This window comes from Volvox carteri (genome assembly GCF_000143455.1).
Source record: "Volvox carteri f. nagariensis unplaced genomic scaffold VOLCAscaffold_1, whole genome shotgun sequence".
Taxonomy (NCBI): Eukaryota; Viridiplantae; Chlorophyta; class Chlorophyceae; order Chlamydomonadales; family Volvocaceae; genus Volvox; species Volvox carteri.
This window is the reverse complement of record NW_003307545.1, coordinates 1,358,477-1,377,467: the sequence shown is the minus strand read 5'-3', so window position 1 is coordinate 1,377,467 and position 18,991 is coordinate 1,358,477. Positions and strand designations below refer to the sequence as shown.

Here is an 18,991-nt window from a genome sequence, read left to right as displayed (position 1 = left end):
ACAAAGGCAGAAAATCGGGAACCCCCAAGGCCCGCGCCTTGCTCTTAAGTTGCCAGGTCTCCGCGCCTGCTACGTTTGGTTTTATGTATCTATTGTGGTTAATTGCCGCGCGCCCATGCTTCAAAGGACAACAGCCAATCACACCCGGCCGCGGTCCTTTCAACCTCATGAGATATCTTTTGTGAAAGATAGTAACACAGCGAACCCCATGACTTCATCGCTAGACGCTCTATCAAACAAAAATCCTTTGTCGCGTCTTCAAACCTCGAAGTACATCACTGCTGCAGCGTAACCCAGATGCGCACTGACATACATGCGCACATACTCGCACTGTACACGTATCCAAATCCTCCTCAGCGCACACTACACGACTACATAATCCCCAAAATGCAGCAGGAACTGCAGCCGCTGCGCGCCGGTAGCAGCAAAACTGAATACGCAGAAGCTCCTTTGCCGCCACAGTACAATAGTACTTGTAAGATACTTGAGGATGTCATCTAACCACAGGCAACCAGCCACACGCGTACCACAACCCTGGGGAAAAGGATTCGTTTGTAGGCACGTCGTAATGCTCCACCGCGTCACACCACCAACATAACAACTGAAAAACATGACGTATCCCAGGGAGTTCTAGAACCCACAAAGCGCCTGAGCTCGGCAGCCCGTCAAATATGATCAGCAATACCAAAGCAGCAGCAGCAGCAGCAGCAGCAGCACCAGCGACAACATTAGCTGCCGCAACCACAACCGCAACATCTCCAGCGCATTGCAAATGTCGCGAATGCCTTGCGCTTGATGAGGCCGCTGTTACTGCGGATCGTAGGCTCCCCTGGATGGCTTGACGCTGGAAGAAGCTGTAACGCGGAGAGGAGTCCAAGAGCGTAGCCCTGACGTCAAGCCCGTCAAGGCTCCGGAGTGACAAACGCAGTGACTCCCGAGCCACGAATGCCCCTCAGCCCACAGACATCCATACAAACATGCCTCCCCACATTGCGCGCGCTCTCCACGACCGGGAAGCAGCAAACGGAGCAGATGCACACTGACAGAATGGATATGGATGACAAATAGCACAGATACCGCACTGCAAATCGCTACGTACCACCTACATGCAACTCTCAACAACTTTCAAAAGCGTAATTAACAATGATCATTAGCAGCGTTCGACAACAGAACAACAAACACCCGACGTTTTTGAGGAGGGAGGTGAGAGAACGGGAGGGAAGGCTGCAGAGGGATCGAGCCATCGGAGCTTCGCACAGCCAGCCAGCCGTCCGCCCGGCCGCTGCACGCAGCCCAGCCCTTGAATGAAGCGAAACATCTCTTCCTGGAGAAGTATTCCACCACGGTATCACCGACGTGCGCGACCCGAAGCGCCGCGCAGCGCCTGACCGTCCTGAATCTTCTTAAAACGTACTCCACAGGCGTTACAAAGGGTGCGAGGACCCTTGGGGCCGCGGCGCCACTGCAGGAGCGCCATCACAAGCACACGCGGAGATGCAACACATGGGTAAGTGTTAGGGCAGCTGAAGAAAAGAGAGACGCCGGTAGCGAAAACAGCGGACAGATCAATCGGTCAAGCCCAACAGGTCATATGATAGAATGGAAGATGCGGTCGGCGACAAGAAGATTCGATACCACCAGGTTGGAAGCAGCGCAGCAAAACCGCATCTATTAGCTGGACATCAGCAAAGCCAGCAGCTATGGCAGCTGAAGCAATCTCAACCTCGACCAACCTGCGGGGTCTTGTCGGTGCCACAGTCCACACATACCGAACCAGAGACCAGGCGCCCACCTGTCCGACCCTGAGAAGGACCTGTGGCAGCGAAGGAAGGCAAATGCAGCGTAGTATCACATTCAAAAGGGGGAAAGACGAAACACGGGCGAGTGAAGCAGGTACCAAAAATAGACGGATAGTCCAGGAGAAAGCAAATGCTGCATCAGGACTATATACTGACCAGTGGTTACTCGAGTAGTACACAAAACGAAGTCTCACCGAGGATGCAAATCACGACAATCTGCACATACATTTATGTGACGATACGGCATGACGGCCGCAGTACACGCCCCTCGAGTGCTGTATTGCTAACACTCCTTCAACCAGGAAGCTGAACACGGTCCCGGTGCAGACAACAAAGAACGAAGTATAACGAAAATCCACATCGACCGAGGGGAAAAACTACCCAGACCCGGATTAGACCCGAGCCCGAGGTGAGGGGCTTAACAACACAAATCCATAAGTGCTCAATTCAGCCGGATGCCAGGAACAACCACTATCGTAAAAATATGGACCTCAAGAACGGCTGGGCGCCATACACATTATACGCGCCCGTGTGATGCACCGACACGCACTCGGCACGCGCGTCCCACCCAGACTAGTAGCCGCACGCCATAAACGGCCGCACGGCTGTGCGCACGCCCCGCAGCCGTCATCAAGCATCGTTCCTAAAGGCGTACCTGTCCGAGAGCGCTTTGTGCCGCCAGTGGCACGCACGACAAATTCCTCATCATCCACTTCCTCCGCCGCCGCCTCAGAATACTGCTCCTCTTCCATTTCCCCATCCACCTCCTCGTCTGTCGTCTGCTCCTCAATCACGGTCCTAAGCACCGCAGCGGCAGTACGTCGCGCACGCTTGCAAGGCGGCGGCTCGAGCTGAATCGAGCCCGCTGCAGCGGCGGAGACGGATGGACGGCCCCGACCCAGACCTCGAGGCCGCCGGCTTCCCTCCGCCGGGAGCGCCTCAACGACGCAGCCCCGCGGCCGTCCTTCTAGATCCCCCCCAACAGTCCGCGCGCTGGTGCTAGTGGTGCCAAGTACCCCGTGGCCTGGCGGCAGCGAGGAAGGCTCGGGAGACGGAGGTGGAGTGCAATCAACTGCGGCCGCCGCTGGAAGGAGCGAGACTGTCCACGTCCGCTGGGAGCCCTGCATTGACAGCTCCAGCTGCGCACCTCCCTCAGCCTCAAGGGCCTCGGAGGCCTCATCCTCAACCATGGCGGTCACGGCGGAGTGCGATTGAGCGAGCCAGGAGGTTATCGCGGCCGCCGCTGTCGTCATCGCCATCGCCGGCGCTAACATGGGATAGCACCCCGACGACTCGCGCTTTACGGGAAGGACGGTCGCCGCCACGTCTGCCGTGGCGCTGTTGGTGGCGCCGTCCTCGTCGGCTGCGGCAGCTGCACTGATGTCAGCTCCGCCGTCTTCGTCCTCCGTATCTTCGGTCATCCCCCGACTAGCGAATTCACCTGGTCGGCCGACGCTCGACTGAGCAACGCTGGACTGCGCAGCTGCGGTCATGACCGTCAAGGGCAGAGAAATTGCGTCCGCCTCGATCTGGGTCGGAACCGAAGTGCTCGCGCGATCCGGTAAGGCCATAGCATCGGCCTCGGATAGTCCTGTAGACTCTGAAGGGGGAGCCGGTGCCGCGGGCACGTCGTTTGCTAGCAAAACATCTGACAGCAGGCGAGACTTGTCACAGCCGCAGCTGTTTTGCGGAAAACATTCCTCATTACATGCTCTGACCCCGTCGCCAATCGGCCGCGGCTTTGCGTCCTTGGTGCCAATGACGTTGGATTGATGGGCGGGAAGCCCGAATGGTGATGGCAAGAAGTAGCCTTTCAATGCTCGTTGGACTGACGCTTGATAGTACTTGTCAAAACGCTGGGCGACCTTTGTCGACGTGGCCTCCGCAGGCGCTATTGGCCAAATCCCGCGCTCGTCGTCGCCGTCGTAACACGGCAAGAGATACTTCGCTTTGTCAGCTTGAAAGCGTAATATGAGCGTCTCTATAGAAGTCCCCTTGCATCTTGAGGACTCTGCACCGCGGCTCGAGTCGTTCGCGTGCACGTCACCCAGCGCTTGGCAACTCCGAGGGGGAAAACATCCACCGACGACCTCCTAAACGCACGTAAAGGAATGTGTATAGTGTTTATCATACTCAATTCAATTTGACATCGCTAAGGATGGCACGGCCGAACTAAGCCCGAACAGTACTAGCGGAAGCTGCACTCACCTCTCCAGCCATGTAGCAGTCATCCTCCATATCAGCATGGATGAATTTCTGTTCGTAGAGCTGCACCGAGGAAGGACAGGAAGGGTACGCTTTGCGTAGGTGAGAAGGTTAGAGTTCCGCGCTCAAACGCGTTCGCAGGCGAAACACTTACAGGCAGCGGCCAGCTTTCAGCACGATATAGCCACTCCATTTTGTATGTGATGTAAAAATATACCCAGTTCCACGATAAAGTGGCGCAGCGGGTAACAAAAGCCGCCTGGCCTGGAAACTCTTCGCAAGAACGCTGTGCGTGCTGTGCTCTGGGCAAGTTGCTGTATCCGCGTTACAGCTATTTTTCTCAAAGTTGAAAAGCCCTTACTGCAGAAATGGAAAAAAAATTGCGCAGCAACATCTTTTGGGACGACCTTACGAGAGGGCCAAGGGCATGCCGTACGTCTTTCGGTTGGGCATCGCTCTGCCTGCTAGAGGACACATTAACATGGTGTTAGACATGAATCCAATTCAGTGTGGACTAGTGGTATGAGAAGTTATTTATAGTCTTGCTGGACTTTGGGCCCAGAAAAGCGCGGGCTTGCTCTTTTTTAACACCTTGAAGTCTCAGGCTGAAGCAGTAAAAATCCTTAAGCCGACGGAACTCATTACTGGCCAGCAGGTTGAACCACAGCATGTGGTTTTGGCCATAGGTAGTCAAGAAGACACAAGACAGGTGTCTGTTCAAGTCCGGTCACATGGCGGATCGTCTGAAAGCAGCATTGTTAAGATGGATGAGAACGATGAAATCACATAACATGCAGAAACTTCGTCGCTTTTTATGAGTTTCATTCAAGGTTATACCCCCTTACAGTTGGTGAAGGCCCAGCAGGGCCTAGCCAGGCCCAGTAGCAAGGCCTAGCACCCATAGCTGGACCGCACTGTGATGAATATCAAAATAAAGCATCATAAGTTATATAATTAAAGCGTCGCATTAAGCGCCCAAGACGCTGGTTCTTTCCTAGTTTTGGTTCCTCTTCCTTAAAAGGCCTGTCTCGTTCTATAGAACAGTACTGGCCTTCAGTGGCAACCGTGATGCATGCTGCACGGCGGCAACAACCTCCAGAATCCAACAGTAAATGCGCGGGTGGCATATTCTGCGAGACAACCCCAGGCACGAAGACAGGCCCCCCTCACGATCGCTGTAATGAATTGGCCATGTGAGTCTTCTCCCCCCTTCTCACTCACACAGTCCCCCTCAAAAGCGCGACATCGCATGCCCGCGTCACACCACCACAACACAGCGCAGCGGATTTCGCCAACTGCAAGGCCCAACGTGCTCCTCTCCTCTTTCTCTCCTCCCAGCCATTATAGTAGAGCAAAGCACGCATGGAGCATGCTACCCTCGACACACCTCTCTTAGGTTCGATTTATTAAGTTCTGGAATACTTCCCATCTAGCCATATAAACCCTCCTGATGTGGTGTGCATGCGCTCATTCAAAACCACCTGTCGGTCCGTCTGCCCCCCGTCCAGGGCCTTCCCCGCCTCTGCCCCCTTCAGGTCTCGCTAACGATGCGAGCCACCTCTGTTGCGAAGTTATCGCCGCTCTTGGTCCCCAAGCCTTCCCCGCACTGCACCCGCAAAAAGGCGCTGACCTGCAGCTGAGGCCGGCCCACATCCTTTCGCAACCTGGAGCCACACAGTCCAGGGGGGACGGTCGTTAGTAGCCTGGGAGAGGAAGTAAACAATAGACAATTCCTCGGGCTCAGGTCAAGAAGAAAGCTAGCAAGATGGAACATAGGAAAAGGAAAAGGATGCCTGCCTGTCAGGTTTGCACGGTTCGCGGTCAGCTCAGATGCAACAGCAAGCTGCTGCCACGATCAGGACCTGACCACTAGGGCCCCATCCCCAACCCGTTCTACTCCGGTCGAAGCACAGCCTCACACACGCAGCCACGCATGAAGCGGGTACACCTTGCGGCCCTAGCGCTCCCTTCCCATCCATCCGGCGCCCACTCTCAACAAAGCACATCCTCACAATCCGACATTCGCCCAGGATACATACAACAATATATACATATCAACCTCCCAACGCTCCCACCTGGCCATCATCTTCTCCACCGTGATGCTGTCGTCCAGCACATAGGTCTGCTCAGCCAAACACATCTCGCTGAGCTTTTTGGACAACCGCCCCTGAACCACCTTGGAAAGAACCTGGAAGAAGGCCATGCAAGGATGGGAAACGTGTGGATGGCGTGCGAGGGGAGAAGCACAAGATGTCCAAGGACTCAAGAATCAGATAACCAGGGCCTAGTCGAGGAGCAACAAAGCGCGGCAGATGGGCTCTCGGGGGTGTCGGTGGGACACTCAGGGACACTAAGGCGCAAGGGACACCCTAGACAGACCCTGAAATCTGGCGAAATACGGTACCGTACGATATGCAGTCAGTCATACCTGCGGCGGTTTGCCCCGGAACGCCTCGTCCTGCTGCATCTGCTGCAGCAGCAGCTCTTGTTCCTGGGCTAGCACCTCGGCTGGAACAGACCCGCGGGTCAGGTACGCTGGCCGCATGCCCGCAACCTGCATGGCGAGCCCCTCCCCGGCAGCCTGGACAAGCGAGGCGGCAGAACTGCTACTGCTGCTGCTGTCCGAGGTGGAAGAAAGATCAACCTGCAGAAACACAAGAGAGCGGGGTTTCTTACTCATGTACCCTCCTTGCCAGTTCCCATTCGCGCATCAGATCATCACAGAAGTCCGACACCTCAGGGCAGCCCCACACACAATCAACCTTCAGGACCCCCTTGCTCCATACAACCCCTCACCCCACACATGCCCACCACACCAGAGAGCTCCCATCCGCAGAACGAAGCACCACCGCCGCCGCCAACTTGCCCAGTCCGGGAACTGACGACTGGTGAACGTATTGGTACACAAGGCCGTCTGTGAAACGATGCAGGGCCAAGGACAGGGGTATGGGTACAGGCACGGGTACGAGTACGGGACGGTTGCAGAGGACTGAAATGGGAGATTGCTGAATAGAAAAAACATCTTCCTCTCCTCTCCAGGTCATGACTCCACCTTCTCCCAACAACAACAAAGTCAACCTTACAAGGGCCATAACGTGATACGTCCCCTAGAGACAACATCTTGATTCGCGAGGATCCCTCCTGGCGACCACCCTTCCTGGAGCATTCCTCACCTCCACTGTCCAAGCGGTACGCCCTCCGAAGTCGTACATTCTCTCGTACTTGCGCCGCCACCTGGGTCACCGCCTCCGAAACAGTTGACCCGGAGGCAGTGCGCACGGAAAGAAGCTGCAGTAGGGTAATAGCAGTAGGGGTGAGATGACGCCGGGTGGGGAGAGCCACGCATCAGGAAGCCAGACCAGGCAAGGGGCGGTGCTCAAGATCGGCGCTTAAGATCCTCTGTCCTGCTGTGAACCGCTGCCCACCATTTTACCCGGCCGGCGCTTCATCTTCCACCCAACCGCCATCAGCCAAACCACCCACCCAAACCACCCACCTGTTGCAGGTCTATGCTGTGGTCTGGTCCAACCGCAGCGGCCCTCCCTAGACTGTGAGCTGCCGTCAGCACATCCCGCATTAAATCCTGGAAGAGGGCGTTACGCGCCACAAAGTCCGTCTCGCTGTTCAGCTCCACCATTACCACAGAGCCCGCGCCACCGCAGCGGTTGGTGGCAGCGGCGGTGGTGCTGGCAGCTGCGGCGGCAAAAGAGGCGCCTACAAGGCCTTCAGCGGCATGGCGCGAGGCCTTTTTGGCGGCGGCCGCCAGGCCCTTTCTGCGCAGCGCCTCGTAGGCCTTATCCACGTCCCAGCCATGCTCTAGGAGCATATTCTGCCGAGAGGCGGCGATGGAGCGGGGCGATAGGTTACCGTTGGATCGGCTTCATGGGGTCGCGTGGAAGGTGAATTAAGGTCAGGGTTGTGTGCTTGGCTTTGGGTGAGCCTGTCCCGTTCCAATTATCCTCGACTGGTCGACATGATCACTGCCGTGCGCGGGGTAGAACAACCCCATGGCTCTCATTCATGTGCAGGACGAACGTTCAACATGGCGCAAAATATATGTACTGACCCCGAAATTACTTGCGCTCTCCCGATACGCATATAGGAAGCAAAATATTTTTATTTTCATTAAAGAGTCTCTTGCCTTAACATCAGAGATTGGTGCGGCACTGCGCTCTCGCAGCTGCTTGATGATGGCTGCCGACTGTGCCGGAGGCGTCGCCGACGTGCTAAGACATCTCCATGCAACCATATTTGCGACTGATCTATTGCAGGATCCAAGAAGTGCCGCAGCTAGCTGCTGCACTCGCAACCCCGCTTGAGAAGGCATGGCCATAAGATGCAGGAGTTGCAGACCTATAAGGCTGACCTGGTCTTCAAATAGACCCAACAAAACACGGCTGTGGAAGTGTGGGAAAAAAGCACGTCCGCCAGACTTGCACGAAACCATGTTTTCGGCAGTTTGTTCAACCGCTTGTGGGCAACGGGTTCGCCGCAACGGTCCTCCAACGCTTGACAGTCAAAGACATACTGGCCCAATCCCATAGTTAACCAAAAACCTTCAAGAGTTATTGGGAGGGCTGAGCTAAGCTTCTATGTAAGAAAAAAATGACTGCCCCTCCACTTGTTGAAGTCGATGAATCGGTAATTCTGGACCTCAAGCAGAAACTCCTAGACCCCAATACAACCTTGCCGGAAAAGTATCGGATTCTTTTCTCTCTGCGGAATGTGAAAGGCGCAGCCGCGCATGACGCACTTGAACTAGGTGCGGCGATAACTTTATGAGTGTCACCGAACTCTGAAACGTTACTAAAACATACATGCCGCTTACTTGCTGAAAATTATGCAGCTCTGACGGACGAGAGCGCGCTCTTCCGTCACGATGTCGCTTTTTGCCTCGGCCAACGGCAAGATGCGCGTGCTGTGGAGGTGCTTACCAACATCCTTCACAACACCGGGGAGCACCCTATGCAAGTACTCGTGCCTTGGGCGTGCCTAAGCTTCATTGGTCCTACGCCGCCGCAGCAGTGGCCTTACGCCCTACCTCACAACCGACCGTGTGGCAGAGCAGCCACCCTGCCTCAGCACGCTTCCCATCCACCCCTTCGCGAGCGAAATAATACAAGTCCAGTTAATTATACTGGGATCCTAAGTCTTGCATGGCTTGTCCTGCTTTCTACGGCAGGGTGCGACACGAAGCGGGAGAGGCGCTGGGTGCCATCGGTACGGAGGAGTGTTTGGCTCCTCTCCGCGCGCACCTTAACGACGAAGTTCTTGAGGTAAGTATGCCCCCGCAACCGTGGAGAGTTAGATATAGATATAACTGTCCTTAAACACCTTACCCAATTCCACTTCTGGAGGCGTCGGTGAAGTGCACATTTATTCGAACCCTGGAGTCCTGGAGATCAGGATTTCCGGTCCTATGTATTGAATGTCCTCACCCACCCACCCACCGACCCTGGGCCATGCCATGGTGCACCTCATGCCGCACTACCCAGTTTAGCGGAACAGCTAATCCACCCTCCCAGGAGTGATTTTGGATTGTCAGGAAACGCCTTCTCTTTGTTTGTGTACCCTGTGCTTGGAGATGGGTAATATGTAGGACAGTGATTTTCAGGTGTTCCAATCCAACTCTCTCCACCTCCCCGGGGGCTGTTACACCTTGTCCTGCTTTTGGTACTTTTGCTCGCCGTCACCTTTTTTGTCTGTTTGGTGGTGACTGGAAATTACATACGCAGGTGGCAGAGACCTGCCAGTTAGCGCTGCAGCGGATAGAGTGGCTCCGAGACCACCCAGGCGCCACCAACGAGGAGTCGCCGTACTACAGCGTTGACCCCACGCCCGCCCTGCCCACCAGCATACCCACAGAGGAGCTGCGGGACGTGTTGCTGGACGAGAAAAAACGGATGTTTGACGTAAGAGCGAGTCCTGGTCCTGAGGCAAAGCAGAGACGACCTGGGCGATGCCATAGCTCACCAGTACATTATTCTCTGCATTTCAAGCCGAGTTTTATTACCAAGTGCCATCTTGTTGTCTCGTCAGCAGTTGGGCGACAGCTGAAAGTGGCAAATACAGTGTAGCGAATTATCCAAAGCGACAAACCAAACCTATGGGAGATGTTAGGAAGTTAGTTGAGCAGTCTGGGGATGTGGGCGTATGAGGGGAAATGATTCTGTTTCGTTTTTCTTATGGTTGCACCCTTCGTGCCTGCCTGGGACCCCCCACATGAAACCCAGAACTGAGATACACACCACTAACCCGATTTCAGTCCGCACGGTCTGCGCCGTTTCCCCTGACAACCAGTCTTTGCCGTTGGACCATTATGCCCACGCGCTCCATACTGCTTTCCTTTTCCAGCGCTACTCGGCGCTGTTTGCGCTGCGGAATAAGGGTGGTAAGGACGCGGTGGCGGCGCTGGGGGCGGTTTTCGGCGCGCGGTCGGCGCTGTTGAAGCACGAGGTGGCTTACGTGATGGGTCAGATGCAGGACCCTAAGGCAGTGGAGTTCCTCACATTCGTGCTCAAGGTGAGGGAAATGGAGGAGAGCCCGCAAATGCGTCCAGCCACGTATTGGACCTTCATCGCAATCAGTTATCCATCTATGCGTTCGCGCGATTTTTATGTGATTATGCGTCCAGACAGGCAGGTAGTAACCGATTAGAGACGAGACAGACACCAGCCAACAGATGATTGCATTGTCCGCCAAGCTAGCCAGCCGATGCCTCCCTTTAAATATCGCAATTATACATAAGTCTTAACGGCCCCCACAGCACCGTACATCGCGTTAAGATCCGGACGTAGCTTGCAAGAAGCAGACCTGAGGTCCGACACAACTCAGCCACATCACAAATCCCGGAGGGACCTGTACTCTCGCCGTTGGCATTCATCTTGCCACAGGTCCACAATCGCATATGGCGACGTTTCCTTCCAGCATTCTCGCATGCGTCTGTTGGATCCCAAACACATCCAATGCCACTCACAGTTGCTTCAAACCTCTCCCGCTCCAGCCGCCATACCCGGCCTCCTGTTTGCTCTTCTTCTGTCTCTCCCTCCTTGACTAGATCAAAGTCTTCCAATGATTCCAGATCTAGCTATTTTTTATTAGTTACTAGTTATATTTTAGAGTCAGAAGCAGATGTGTTACGTGATGCTGTTTTAAAAACTTTAGCATCGATCGCTCCAATTGCTTCCGTGCCGTGCTCAGCAGCCATGACCGCCAATCCACAGCGCACGCGCCCACGATCCTTTGTTTCTTGCATCACATGATGGTCCTCCCGCCTTGCCGACACCCATCCACTCCGGGTTCCCACCAGGACGGCTCGGAGCACGCCATGGTGCGCCACGAGGCCGCGGAGGCACTGGGCGCTATCGCGGACAGCGTCACCATCGGTCTGCTACGGGAGTTCGCCACGGACCCAGAGCCCATCGTAGCGCACAGCTGCGAGGTGGCGTTGGACGTGCTGGACTTCGAGCAGAGCGGCCAACTCGAGTACGCAGACAAGGGCGATGGCGATAAGGGCAGCGGTGCAGGGGAGGCGAGGCGGCCCATCTGTCCATGCCGGGGTTGAGCAGAGGGAGCTGTAGAGGCGCTCGTGATTAGCTGGCGGAACACCACCGTCGGCAGGCAGGAGTGTGGGTCATCTCCGGCTGCGGAATGTGTGGTCGCAATGTGTAGATGAGGGGCGGCAGGGGCCCCGGTGTGGCGCGCACGGCGGCGTAACCCGTGGTCGTGGGGAGGAGGGGCGCTGCATTTGGGGCTTTGGGTTGGCGTGACTAGATTGGCTTATGGGTCGGGTGAGAGAAAAACTGGGGGGCTACTTCAGCGATTAAGGATTAAGTTCCACGCGTAGTTAGTGGGTAGTCAGCTAGCTGGTGGCGTAGCTGATAAGACCGTTTGGGGGCCGGAATACGCTCTGGGGACCGTGTTTCCAGACATGACATTATTGGCGATGCACGTCTTTGGTGAATGGCGTGGTGGTGGTGGTGGTGGTGGTAGCTGGTGACTGCAAGTAGGTCAGGGGTGTTGAGAGATGCCATCAGCTGCCATAATGCACCCCATTGTGCCTTGCGATAGCGAGCGAGGGCCTGCTCTCGTCCCCAGTGGCGGTGCCGACGTCGCCGTACACTGGCAAGACGAGCAGAGCAGGGGCTGCAGTAGCAGTGAGCCTGCCGAGCGCGCGGTGTGTTGCGTGGGCCCGCACGGAGCATTGCACTTTCTACCTGTGAAAATTTCCGCGCTCTGCAGCTGCCTTGTGTGTTACAGAATTGCTGCGTAGGGAAACTGTAGATTGCCGCCGCCACTACTAAGTCAAGAGGTCCGTCAGGACGGCGGCAAGGTTTCTGAGCAGCAAGACAGCCTGTTATTGCCTCTGCCACCTGGTGCCTCAGGGTGTGTATGGAGAGGTGGCAGGTGCGGTACAGAACACGCTGTCGGCTATCCCGTTTCCTGTCTCCTGATCCTGATCCGTCTGGCGGCGTCCAGTACCACGAAGTGAGTCCATCCCATCGCCTCGCCCTAGTTGCCCTGATTCTCGCCGCCTCGCCGTGCTGCGAGAGCCGGGGTCCTGAAATTGTGTGGCTGCCGCGATATGCGGGATACGCTTGCGTGGAGCGCTACCGCCGCCCTGGCGACATCGCACCTGGCGCTGCCAGGCGGTGCCGGCGGCGCTGGTTGAGGATGTACTCGAACAGGTAGAACTGGCGCTTCTGCACCTTGTACATTGTAACACACTGTGGGGGTTGAAGACATATGTGCAAAAAAGGCAGACTGTAAGGGATTGCGTGTGAGGGCAGAATGGGCTGGAGGATGTTAACACAATGGCGCTGGCGGAGTCAGCCCCCATGCATACGCGTGTGCATGCTGATTGTGAGCACAGTTCCGATGCTGCGTCATCGCGCAGTAATGCTGTTCATTACGCAGAGGTCACGGCAAGGTCCGCAAGTGTAGCGGCCCCGCACCGTGTAGAGGCCGGTGAGGAGCTCCAGCCATTGCAGCACCAGCATCACCATTTGGACCGCCCTGGTGTAGGCAGTTCGCCTCTGCGCATCATGTGCACACCGTCCACGTCGTGGGATGTATCAGTGCGTTTACATGCGTTCGTCAAGATCAGTGGAATTAAACTAGGAAGGGCGTGATTCGTTACACGTGCTTTCAACGGCGGGAAATGCTCCTGGCGCCGTGACGTAGTCGGCTAGGACAGGCCCCAGGCTAGATGATCCATACTAGCCAACCGGTGACGGGTGTCAGGTAGGGCAGCCCATGTGCCTACCGGGTTACTGTGAATGTGACCGAGAACGTAAATCGTGTGGAACCTGCCAAGACATGTGGTTGTGTGTACCCCCACGAGACTCCAGTTCCTCACAAATCGGGGTGGGTGCGTCTCTAAGCGCCTCTACTACTTACAGATGTTCCAACAAGCAGGTAAAGAATGGTTCCTTGCTCCGGAACCAGTGACAGAATGGTGAACATAAGCAGCCAGGGAAGCTGGGGAGTTGGAGCGGAGGCGCGTGGCAGGGACAAAGGGGAAAGAGGGGGAAGTGTGTATGGGATCAACAGTGTGAGCGAAACAACAGACCCGGACGGTGAGATAGGAGCGAAAGAAACACAAATCCATTGGCGAAAGGGTATATGTGGCGATGATAGTGTGACAATATCTGGCCTGTTTCAATGTAGCAATGGGCATGAACTTACATTCTCCTGCAGGTTCCCGTACCATCCGGCAAACAAGCGAATTGGCTCCGCAAGAAACCAGAAGATGAAGAAAATCGTGCGGACGATGTCATTGTCTTTTAGTTCCAGACCAACCCAGTACTGCGCGGTGCAGTGGGGACTGTGTCAGGGTACGGAGGGTTACGGCAGTCTTGGCCCGTCCCACATCCAGCACTCACATTTTTGAAGATGAAAACCATCCAGAAGAGCAACCAGGCGATGTTGAAGAATATTCTATAGTATAGGAGCTGCTGGAGGAACAGGTTGGATGCGATCCTCCGCTCTGAGTGCCGTTAAAGGGGGAGCCGTTAGGTGTTAAGGGGGGAGTCGTTAGGTCTGAAACATGCTCCCGGCACCAAAGCGGGTGCTAGCCATGTAACTCCGTTGGTATGTTTACCAGTCAAGTTCCGCAAACGGAGATCAAAACCAGGGTTCACAGGCTGCAGTGGTAAGGTCATTTTCCTTAATCGCTACTCTTAAACATATGGAAGAGGTGTTGCCCAAAGGGCACAGCTATTGATGCATCTTTTGCTGAATGCTAACGGCCCTTCGCATGGAGAGGGATGATTAAAGCGCCTGGGCTGTCCACTTGATAGTCGTGGAACTTGGATTTGAAGTGGACATCCAAACAGCAGGAGGCGGATTCAATGGACTAAGGTATAATTTCTGTAAGGAGTTCTTTTATTTCAATAGTCGCTGGCTCTGTGGCTTCGGGCTCGGGCCGTTGAGCACTTCCTGGTCTCGGAGAACTAACGGTCAACAACGTTCGCGGTCTGCAAACAAAACGGCATGTAGATACGCCCATTATTCCTCGTCAAAGTACTTAACTTAGGGGCACCGTGCCCAAGACCATTGCTAATTTCAGTTAAGGGCCCTTCCGAAGACTGTTGAAGCACACGTGAAACGCAAAGTCTCATGACGCGCTAATTGGACCAATGCTTTTGGCACTGGATTTAATCTAATCCTTGGCAACGATGCAACTACTCGCTAGAAGTCCCGTTCTGTGAGTTGAAGTCCCGTCATCGTGGGCATTAACTGCAGTGGAGGAAGCACCACTCAAATATATATGCAATGTACTCGATTGTAGGGCTGCACCTTGTAGCAGACAATGGCTGTGGAACCCGCGGCCGGGTACGTTGGCTCCGCTGCGCCGACTATCTCCTAGCCATGTCATTTGTGGATTTCCGGAAGAACGGGGGAGCCCTTCGGCCGACCCAGCTGGCGTTTCGGTTCAACCCTTACAGCCACGAACTGAAAATTCAACACAGGTGCGGGCTAGCGGTTACTCTGCCACCACATTGACCACCTTGCTAACACCTGCAGTCATGGTGCAGCATCAATCTTATATGCACCGCCCCCTCGCCTTAGCACCAATACCACCACCACTAATAATAATAATCACCCGCCCCTCGCTCACCACCCAATCCAAACCCGAACTTGCCCAAACAAACCCGCTCGCCGCTAGCCCATCAAGAGCCTTTACCCCAAACCCCATCTTCTGCCCCCGTCGCCTTCATCGCCACCAATCCTGCTGCTATTCGTCTTCCCATTCGCCCCACCGGGCCACAGCCTACCGTCACCGCCGCCGACGCTGCCGCTGCGCCAGCGGTGTCCACACAGCCGCCGGCGCCGGATTCACCCCAGCAGCCCCAGCCGCCGCCGCCGCCGCAGCAGCAACAGCAACAGCAGCCCCCGGGCTTCATTGCCCGCCGCCTGGCGGTATTCAGCGGCCTGGTTCTGGGTTACGCGGCTTATTATCTCACCCGCAACTCCCTCACCTACACCGCCCCGGTCATGGTGGCCGACCCAACCCTGGGCTTCACGCTGGCGGAAGTGGGCACCATGACGTCAATATTCCCCATCGCGTACGGTACGTAATGCACGCCGTACGAGTACACGCCAAAAACCGTAAAAACATGCAAACATGCAAAAGCCGAACGGCAGTGGTACGCCATGGTTCAGTTTACGGAAGTAAAGATGCGTGGGTCTGCATGAATCAGTGGGCCCAAGCCACGTCCATCCTCCATCCGCACCCTCCACGGTCCACCCGGCCATCGTGTGCTGCTTCACTTGGGCCATGTACACGCACATACCCGGAGAGCACACCCACACTCACCCGCCTCCTGCTATTGCTGCTACTGCTGCTGTTGCTGTTGCTACTACTCTTGCTGCTGCTACTGTTGCTGCTGCTGCTACTGCTGCTGCTACTACTGCTGCTGTTGCTGCAACTGCTGCTGCTACTGCTGAGCTCCAGGCCTGAGCAAGTTTGTGAGCGGCATCCTGGGTGACCGCTACAGCCCCAGTTTGCTGCTGGGCGGGGGCCTTATGCTCACTGCCGCGTGCAACATAGCGCTGGGGGCGGGTACCGGACTCGCCTGGTTCGCCGCCATGTGGGCACTGAACGGCCTGATGCAGGTAGGTGGGGGTGCTGCATGGCATCATGAGGGTAATGAGCCCGTGGTGGTGCCCGTGGTGGTGGTGGTGGTGGGGGGACAAAGGATTTAAAGCCAAGCAGCTATCACCCTGTGGTGGACAAAGGTGAGGGAGTTGCATGCCGAAATTGTATTAGCAAACGCGGAGATGATGAAAATACTTTAAAAATGGTTTAAAAAATTGCACCGCAGCAACTCCTCTAGTTGTACGGCATTATACGGCAGATAGTCCCTAGACCAGCAGCCCTAAGCCCCTGATGGCCACAATACCTGCCCCTCGCCCTGTCCCTGACCCTGTCAGGGGGTTGGCGCGCCCTCCTGCGCCCGCATGCTGACGTCCTGGTTCCCCGCCCGGGAGCGGGGCACCTACTGGGGCTTATGGAACGTGGCCCACAACACGGGGGGCTTTCTGTCGCCGCTGGTGGCCGCCACTGCGGCGCATGCTGCGGGGTGGCGGTGGGGCATGTGGGCGCCCGGACTGGCGGGGCTGGCGCTTGGTGTGTTTGTGTTGCTGGTGTGCAGGTACGAGGGGGGAAGGAGGCGGGGGAAGAGGGCTGGGTGGGGGAGAGGGGACAGCAAGTCTTCCCCTGCATATACATACACATACCCCATACATGATGGATGGATAGATGGATAGATAGATGGATAGATGGATAGATAGATGGATAGATAGATAGAGGGGGTCATTGGCCGTTCTGGCCAATGACACTGGCCGTTCTGTGTATGTTGGCTTTGTCGTCTTCTTTCTTTCCTTGTCGTACCATCGTGTTATTGATGTTTTTGGGCGAGGCCCCGGGCGTGGGCCGAGGCCCCCTGGGTTCACTGCTGTCAGGCAGTCAGTCAGCGTCATGAACTCGCATGCCACGCTGAACTGCAGCGTATAGTCCAGACACGGCACAATTCCTCCGCTTGCAGCCCAGTGCCGTACAGTCTCGCCTGCGGAACTCACTGCGGGGTGACTGGCTCATGCACCGGGGCCGATCCCTTCTCGGCTTTAAGGAGCTGACTGCCCTAGTCCACTCTTGCCATACCCTTGTCAGCTCGTCCATGTCGTACTCATGACACGTCATCCCTGACTCCATGCAGGGATACGCCACAGGACGCGGGTTTTAATCCCGTGGAGGTTTCGGAGCACCAGAAACAGCAAGAGCAACAACAGCAGCAGAAGAAACACCAACAGTCAAGTGAGGCCAGCACAGGACATGGCAGTAGCAGCAGTAGTCCTCGGAATGGAAATACGGCCACTACCAGCGGCAGTAGCAGCACCAGCACTAGCATTACGAGCGGCAAGCAGCCACAGCAGCAGCAGCAGCAGCAAAAACCAGGCGTGTTGCGTACGGCAATCGACAATGTGTTGTCCAATCCGTACATCTGGGCGCTGGCACTGACGTACTTTTGCGTGTATGTTGTGCGACAGGTATGCACTTACCAACGTATATAATGTATGTATGTATGTATGTATGTATGTATGTATGTATGTATGTATGTATGTATGTATGTATGTATGTATGTATGTATGTATGTATGTATGTATGTTCTTACAGGGTGGTAAAGCTTCACCAGCGGCCTCCTCTCCCGACGCTGAGGTGCTTGTGGGCGCGCCGAAGAAACGTTGACCACTCTCCCTTCCCACCAGCAAGAAGCGCTGCTTGCCTGCCACCTTACATTTGCGGATGTCACCGTACTGCTGATATAACCACTGCCGTAATGTTGCTGCCGTACCGTTGTTCCCCTCCAGGGCGTCACTTCCTGGACCGTGTTTTACCTCATCAGTGAAAAAGGTGTCCCGGATGCCGCTCAGGTAAATGCGTGTCCATGGCGGGAGGGGAGGGGAGGGGAGGGGAGGGGAAATGGATATGTGCTGTTTAAGTAGGCAAATACAGACGGATGGACAGACAGAAGCACAGACAGACAGACAGGCGGACAGACGGGCAGGCAGATAAGCTAAGTATTCATAAAAAGGGCACTCAAGTTAATGACGTGGCGTGTAAAAGTAATATGCGGGACATGATATACCTGTGCTCGTGTTGTCCTCCGTGACGTGATGTCGTACCAATCGGGCCCCCAGGCAGCCATGCGGGTTTCGGGGCTGGAGCTAGGCGGGCTGGTGGGTGGTCTAGCTGCTGGCCGCATATCCGACTTGCTTATTCGCAAAGGTGCTGCTGCAGCCACCGCCGCTACAGCCGCCACGGCGGCAGCAGCAGCGGCCGACGGTGGCCATGACGGCAGAAGCAAGCTCCAGGGCACCGGGAAGCAGACGACAGTTGCGGCAGCTCTTGGCAGTGGCAGCGTGGGACTGCGCGTGCAGGTATTGTGCGTCCAAGGCTGCAGTTGCGGTTGGGGTTGGGGTTTTGTAAAATATCACATTATGCACGGCAATTAAAAACACGTACGGACGCCCTGCTGGCCGTCGTATTGCAGCTGCATCTGGTAACGCTGTTCGGGTTTGGGAGGTGTGGTGCTGCCAGCCTCTCGCTTTTCCAACCCCTGGCCCCATGCGCACCTCCACCACCTCCACTACCCGCCCCCTTCTCCCTTCTTGGACTCTTTGTCGGTTCCCGTTGGCTGTCCGCTTGTTGCACCGTGTGATTCCCCCTCCCGCTCTCCCGCTGCGCCTCCCTTATTCCCGTAACCCCCTCCCTCCCCTCCCCCCCCCACCACCAGGTGGTCATGGCGTACACGGCAGCACTGGCCGCGGCGCTGGCGGCCTTCCAGTCCCTCCCCCCGGGGGTCCCACCCGCACTGCAGTGGCTGTCCGTGGCGGCCATCGGCTTCTGCATTTACGGCCCGCAGGCAGGGCCACAGCCGGGCGGGTTAGGGAGGAGGGAGGGGGGAAACGGGGGGAGGGAG

General features: G+C 56.0%; 5 protein-coding genes across 5 annotated transcripts in view; 2 read left to right on the top strand and 3 right to left on the bottom strand.

The window, feature by feature from the left end:
• Positions 1 to 1,348: 1,348 nt before the first annotated feature.
• VOLCADRAFT_85916 (uncharacterized protein) lies at positions 1,349 to 4,197 on the bottom strand (the record flags this gene model as incomplete). Its single annotated transcript, XM_002945644.1, has 6 exons — positions 1,349 to 1,462; positions 1,734 to 1,813; positions 2,455 to 2,823; positions 2,947 to 3,892; positions 4,008 to 4,067; positions 4,159 to 4,197. The coding sequence occupies 6 exons, from the start codon at positions 4,195 to 4,197 to the stop codon at positions 1,349 to 1,351; spliced, it is 1,608 nt and encodes a 535-aa protein (XP_002945690.1).
• A 1,338-nt stretch (positions 4,198 to 5,535) lies between these two features.
• Positions 5,536 to 7,830, bottom strand: eft2 (elongation factor Ts-like protein; the record flags this gene model as incomplete). Its single annotated transcript, XM_002945643.1, has 6 exons — positions 5,536 to 5,668; positions 6,080 to 6,192; positions 6,433 to 6,648; positions 6,821 to 6,918; positions 7,178 to 7,292; positions 7,501 to 7,830. The coding sequence occupies 6 exons, from the start codon at positions 7,828 to 7,830 to the stop codon at positions 5,536 to 5,538; spliced, it is 1,005 nt and encodes a 334-aa protein (XP_002945689.1).
• Positions 7,831 to 8,569: 739 nt separating this feature from the next.
• doh1 (deoxyhypusine hydroxylase) lies at positions 8,570 to 11,568 on the top strand (the record flags this gene model as incomplete). Its single annotated transcript, XM_002946004.1, has 6 exons — positions 8,570 to 8,766; positions 8,851 to 8,971; positions 9,187 to 9,280; positions 9,740 to 9,916; positions 10,359 to 10,526; positions 11,314 to 11,568. The coding sequence occupies exons 1-6, from the start codon at positions 8,610 to 8,612 to the stop codon at positions 11,566 to 11,568; spliced, it is 972 nt and encodes a 323-aa protein (XP_002946050.1). The 5' UTR covers positions 8,570 to 8,609.
• Positions 11,569 to 12,036: 468 nt separating this feature from the next.
• Positions 12,037 to 14,167, bottom strand: VOLCADRAFT_85913 (uncharacterized protein; the record flags this gene model as incomplete). Its single annotated transcript, XM_002945642.1, has 7 exons — positions 12,037 to 12,149; positions 12,640 to 12,730; positions 12,959 to 13,039; positions 13,404 to 13,484; positions 13,692 to 13,811; positions 13,889 to 13,992; positions 14,107 to 14,167. 7 exons carry the CDS (start codon positions 14,165 to 14,167, stop codon positions 12,037 to 12,039), a joined length of 651 nt encoding a protein of 216 aa, XP_002945688.1.
• A 613-nt stretch (positions 14,168 to 14,780) lies between these two features.
• The window catches only part of VOLCADRAFT_85912 (uncharacterized protein), a gene marked incomplete at both ends in the record, with an annotated part of 5,575 nt that continues 1,364 nt past the window's right edge, over positions 14,781 to 18,991 (top strand). Inside the window, 8 exons of the mRNA XM_002946003.1 lie at positions 14,781 to 14,840; positions 15,279 to 15,579; positions 16,060 to 16,124; positions 16,443 to 16,663; positions 17,228 to 17,558; positions 17,880 to 17,942; positions 18,210 to 18,449; positions 18,806 to 18,898. Coding sequence (XP_002946049.1) covers positions 14,781 to 14,840; positions 15,279 to 15,579; positions 16,060 to 16,124; positions 16,443 to 16,663; positions 17,228 to 17,558; positions 17,880 to 17,942; positions 18,210 to 18,449; positions 18,806 to 18,898 — 1,374 coding nt within the window. The remainder of the gene's footprint in view (positions 14,841 to 15,278; positions 15,580 to 16,059; positions 16,125 to 16,442; positions 16,664 to 17,227; positions 17,559 to 17,879; positions 17,943 to 18,209; positions 18,450 to 18,805; positions 18,899 to 18,991) is intronic.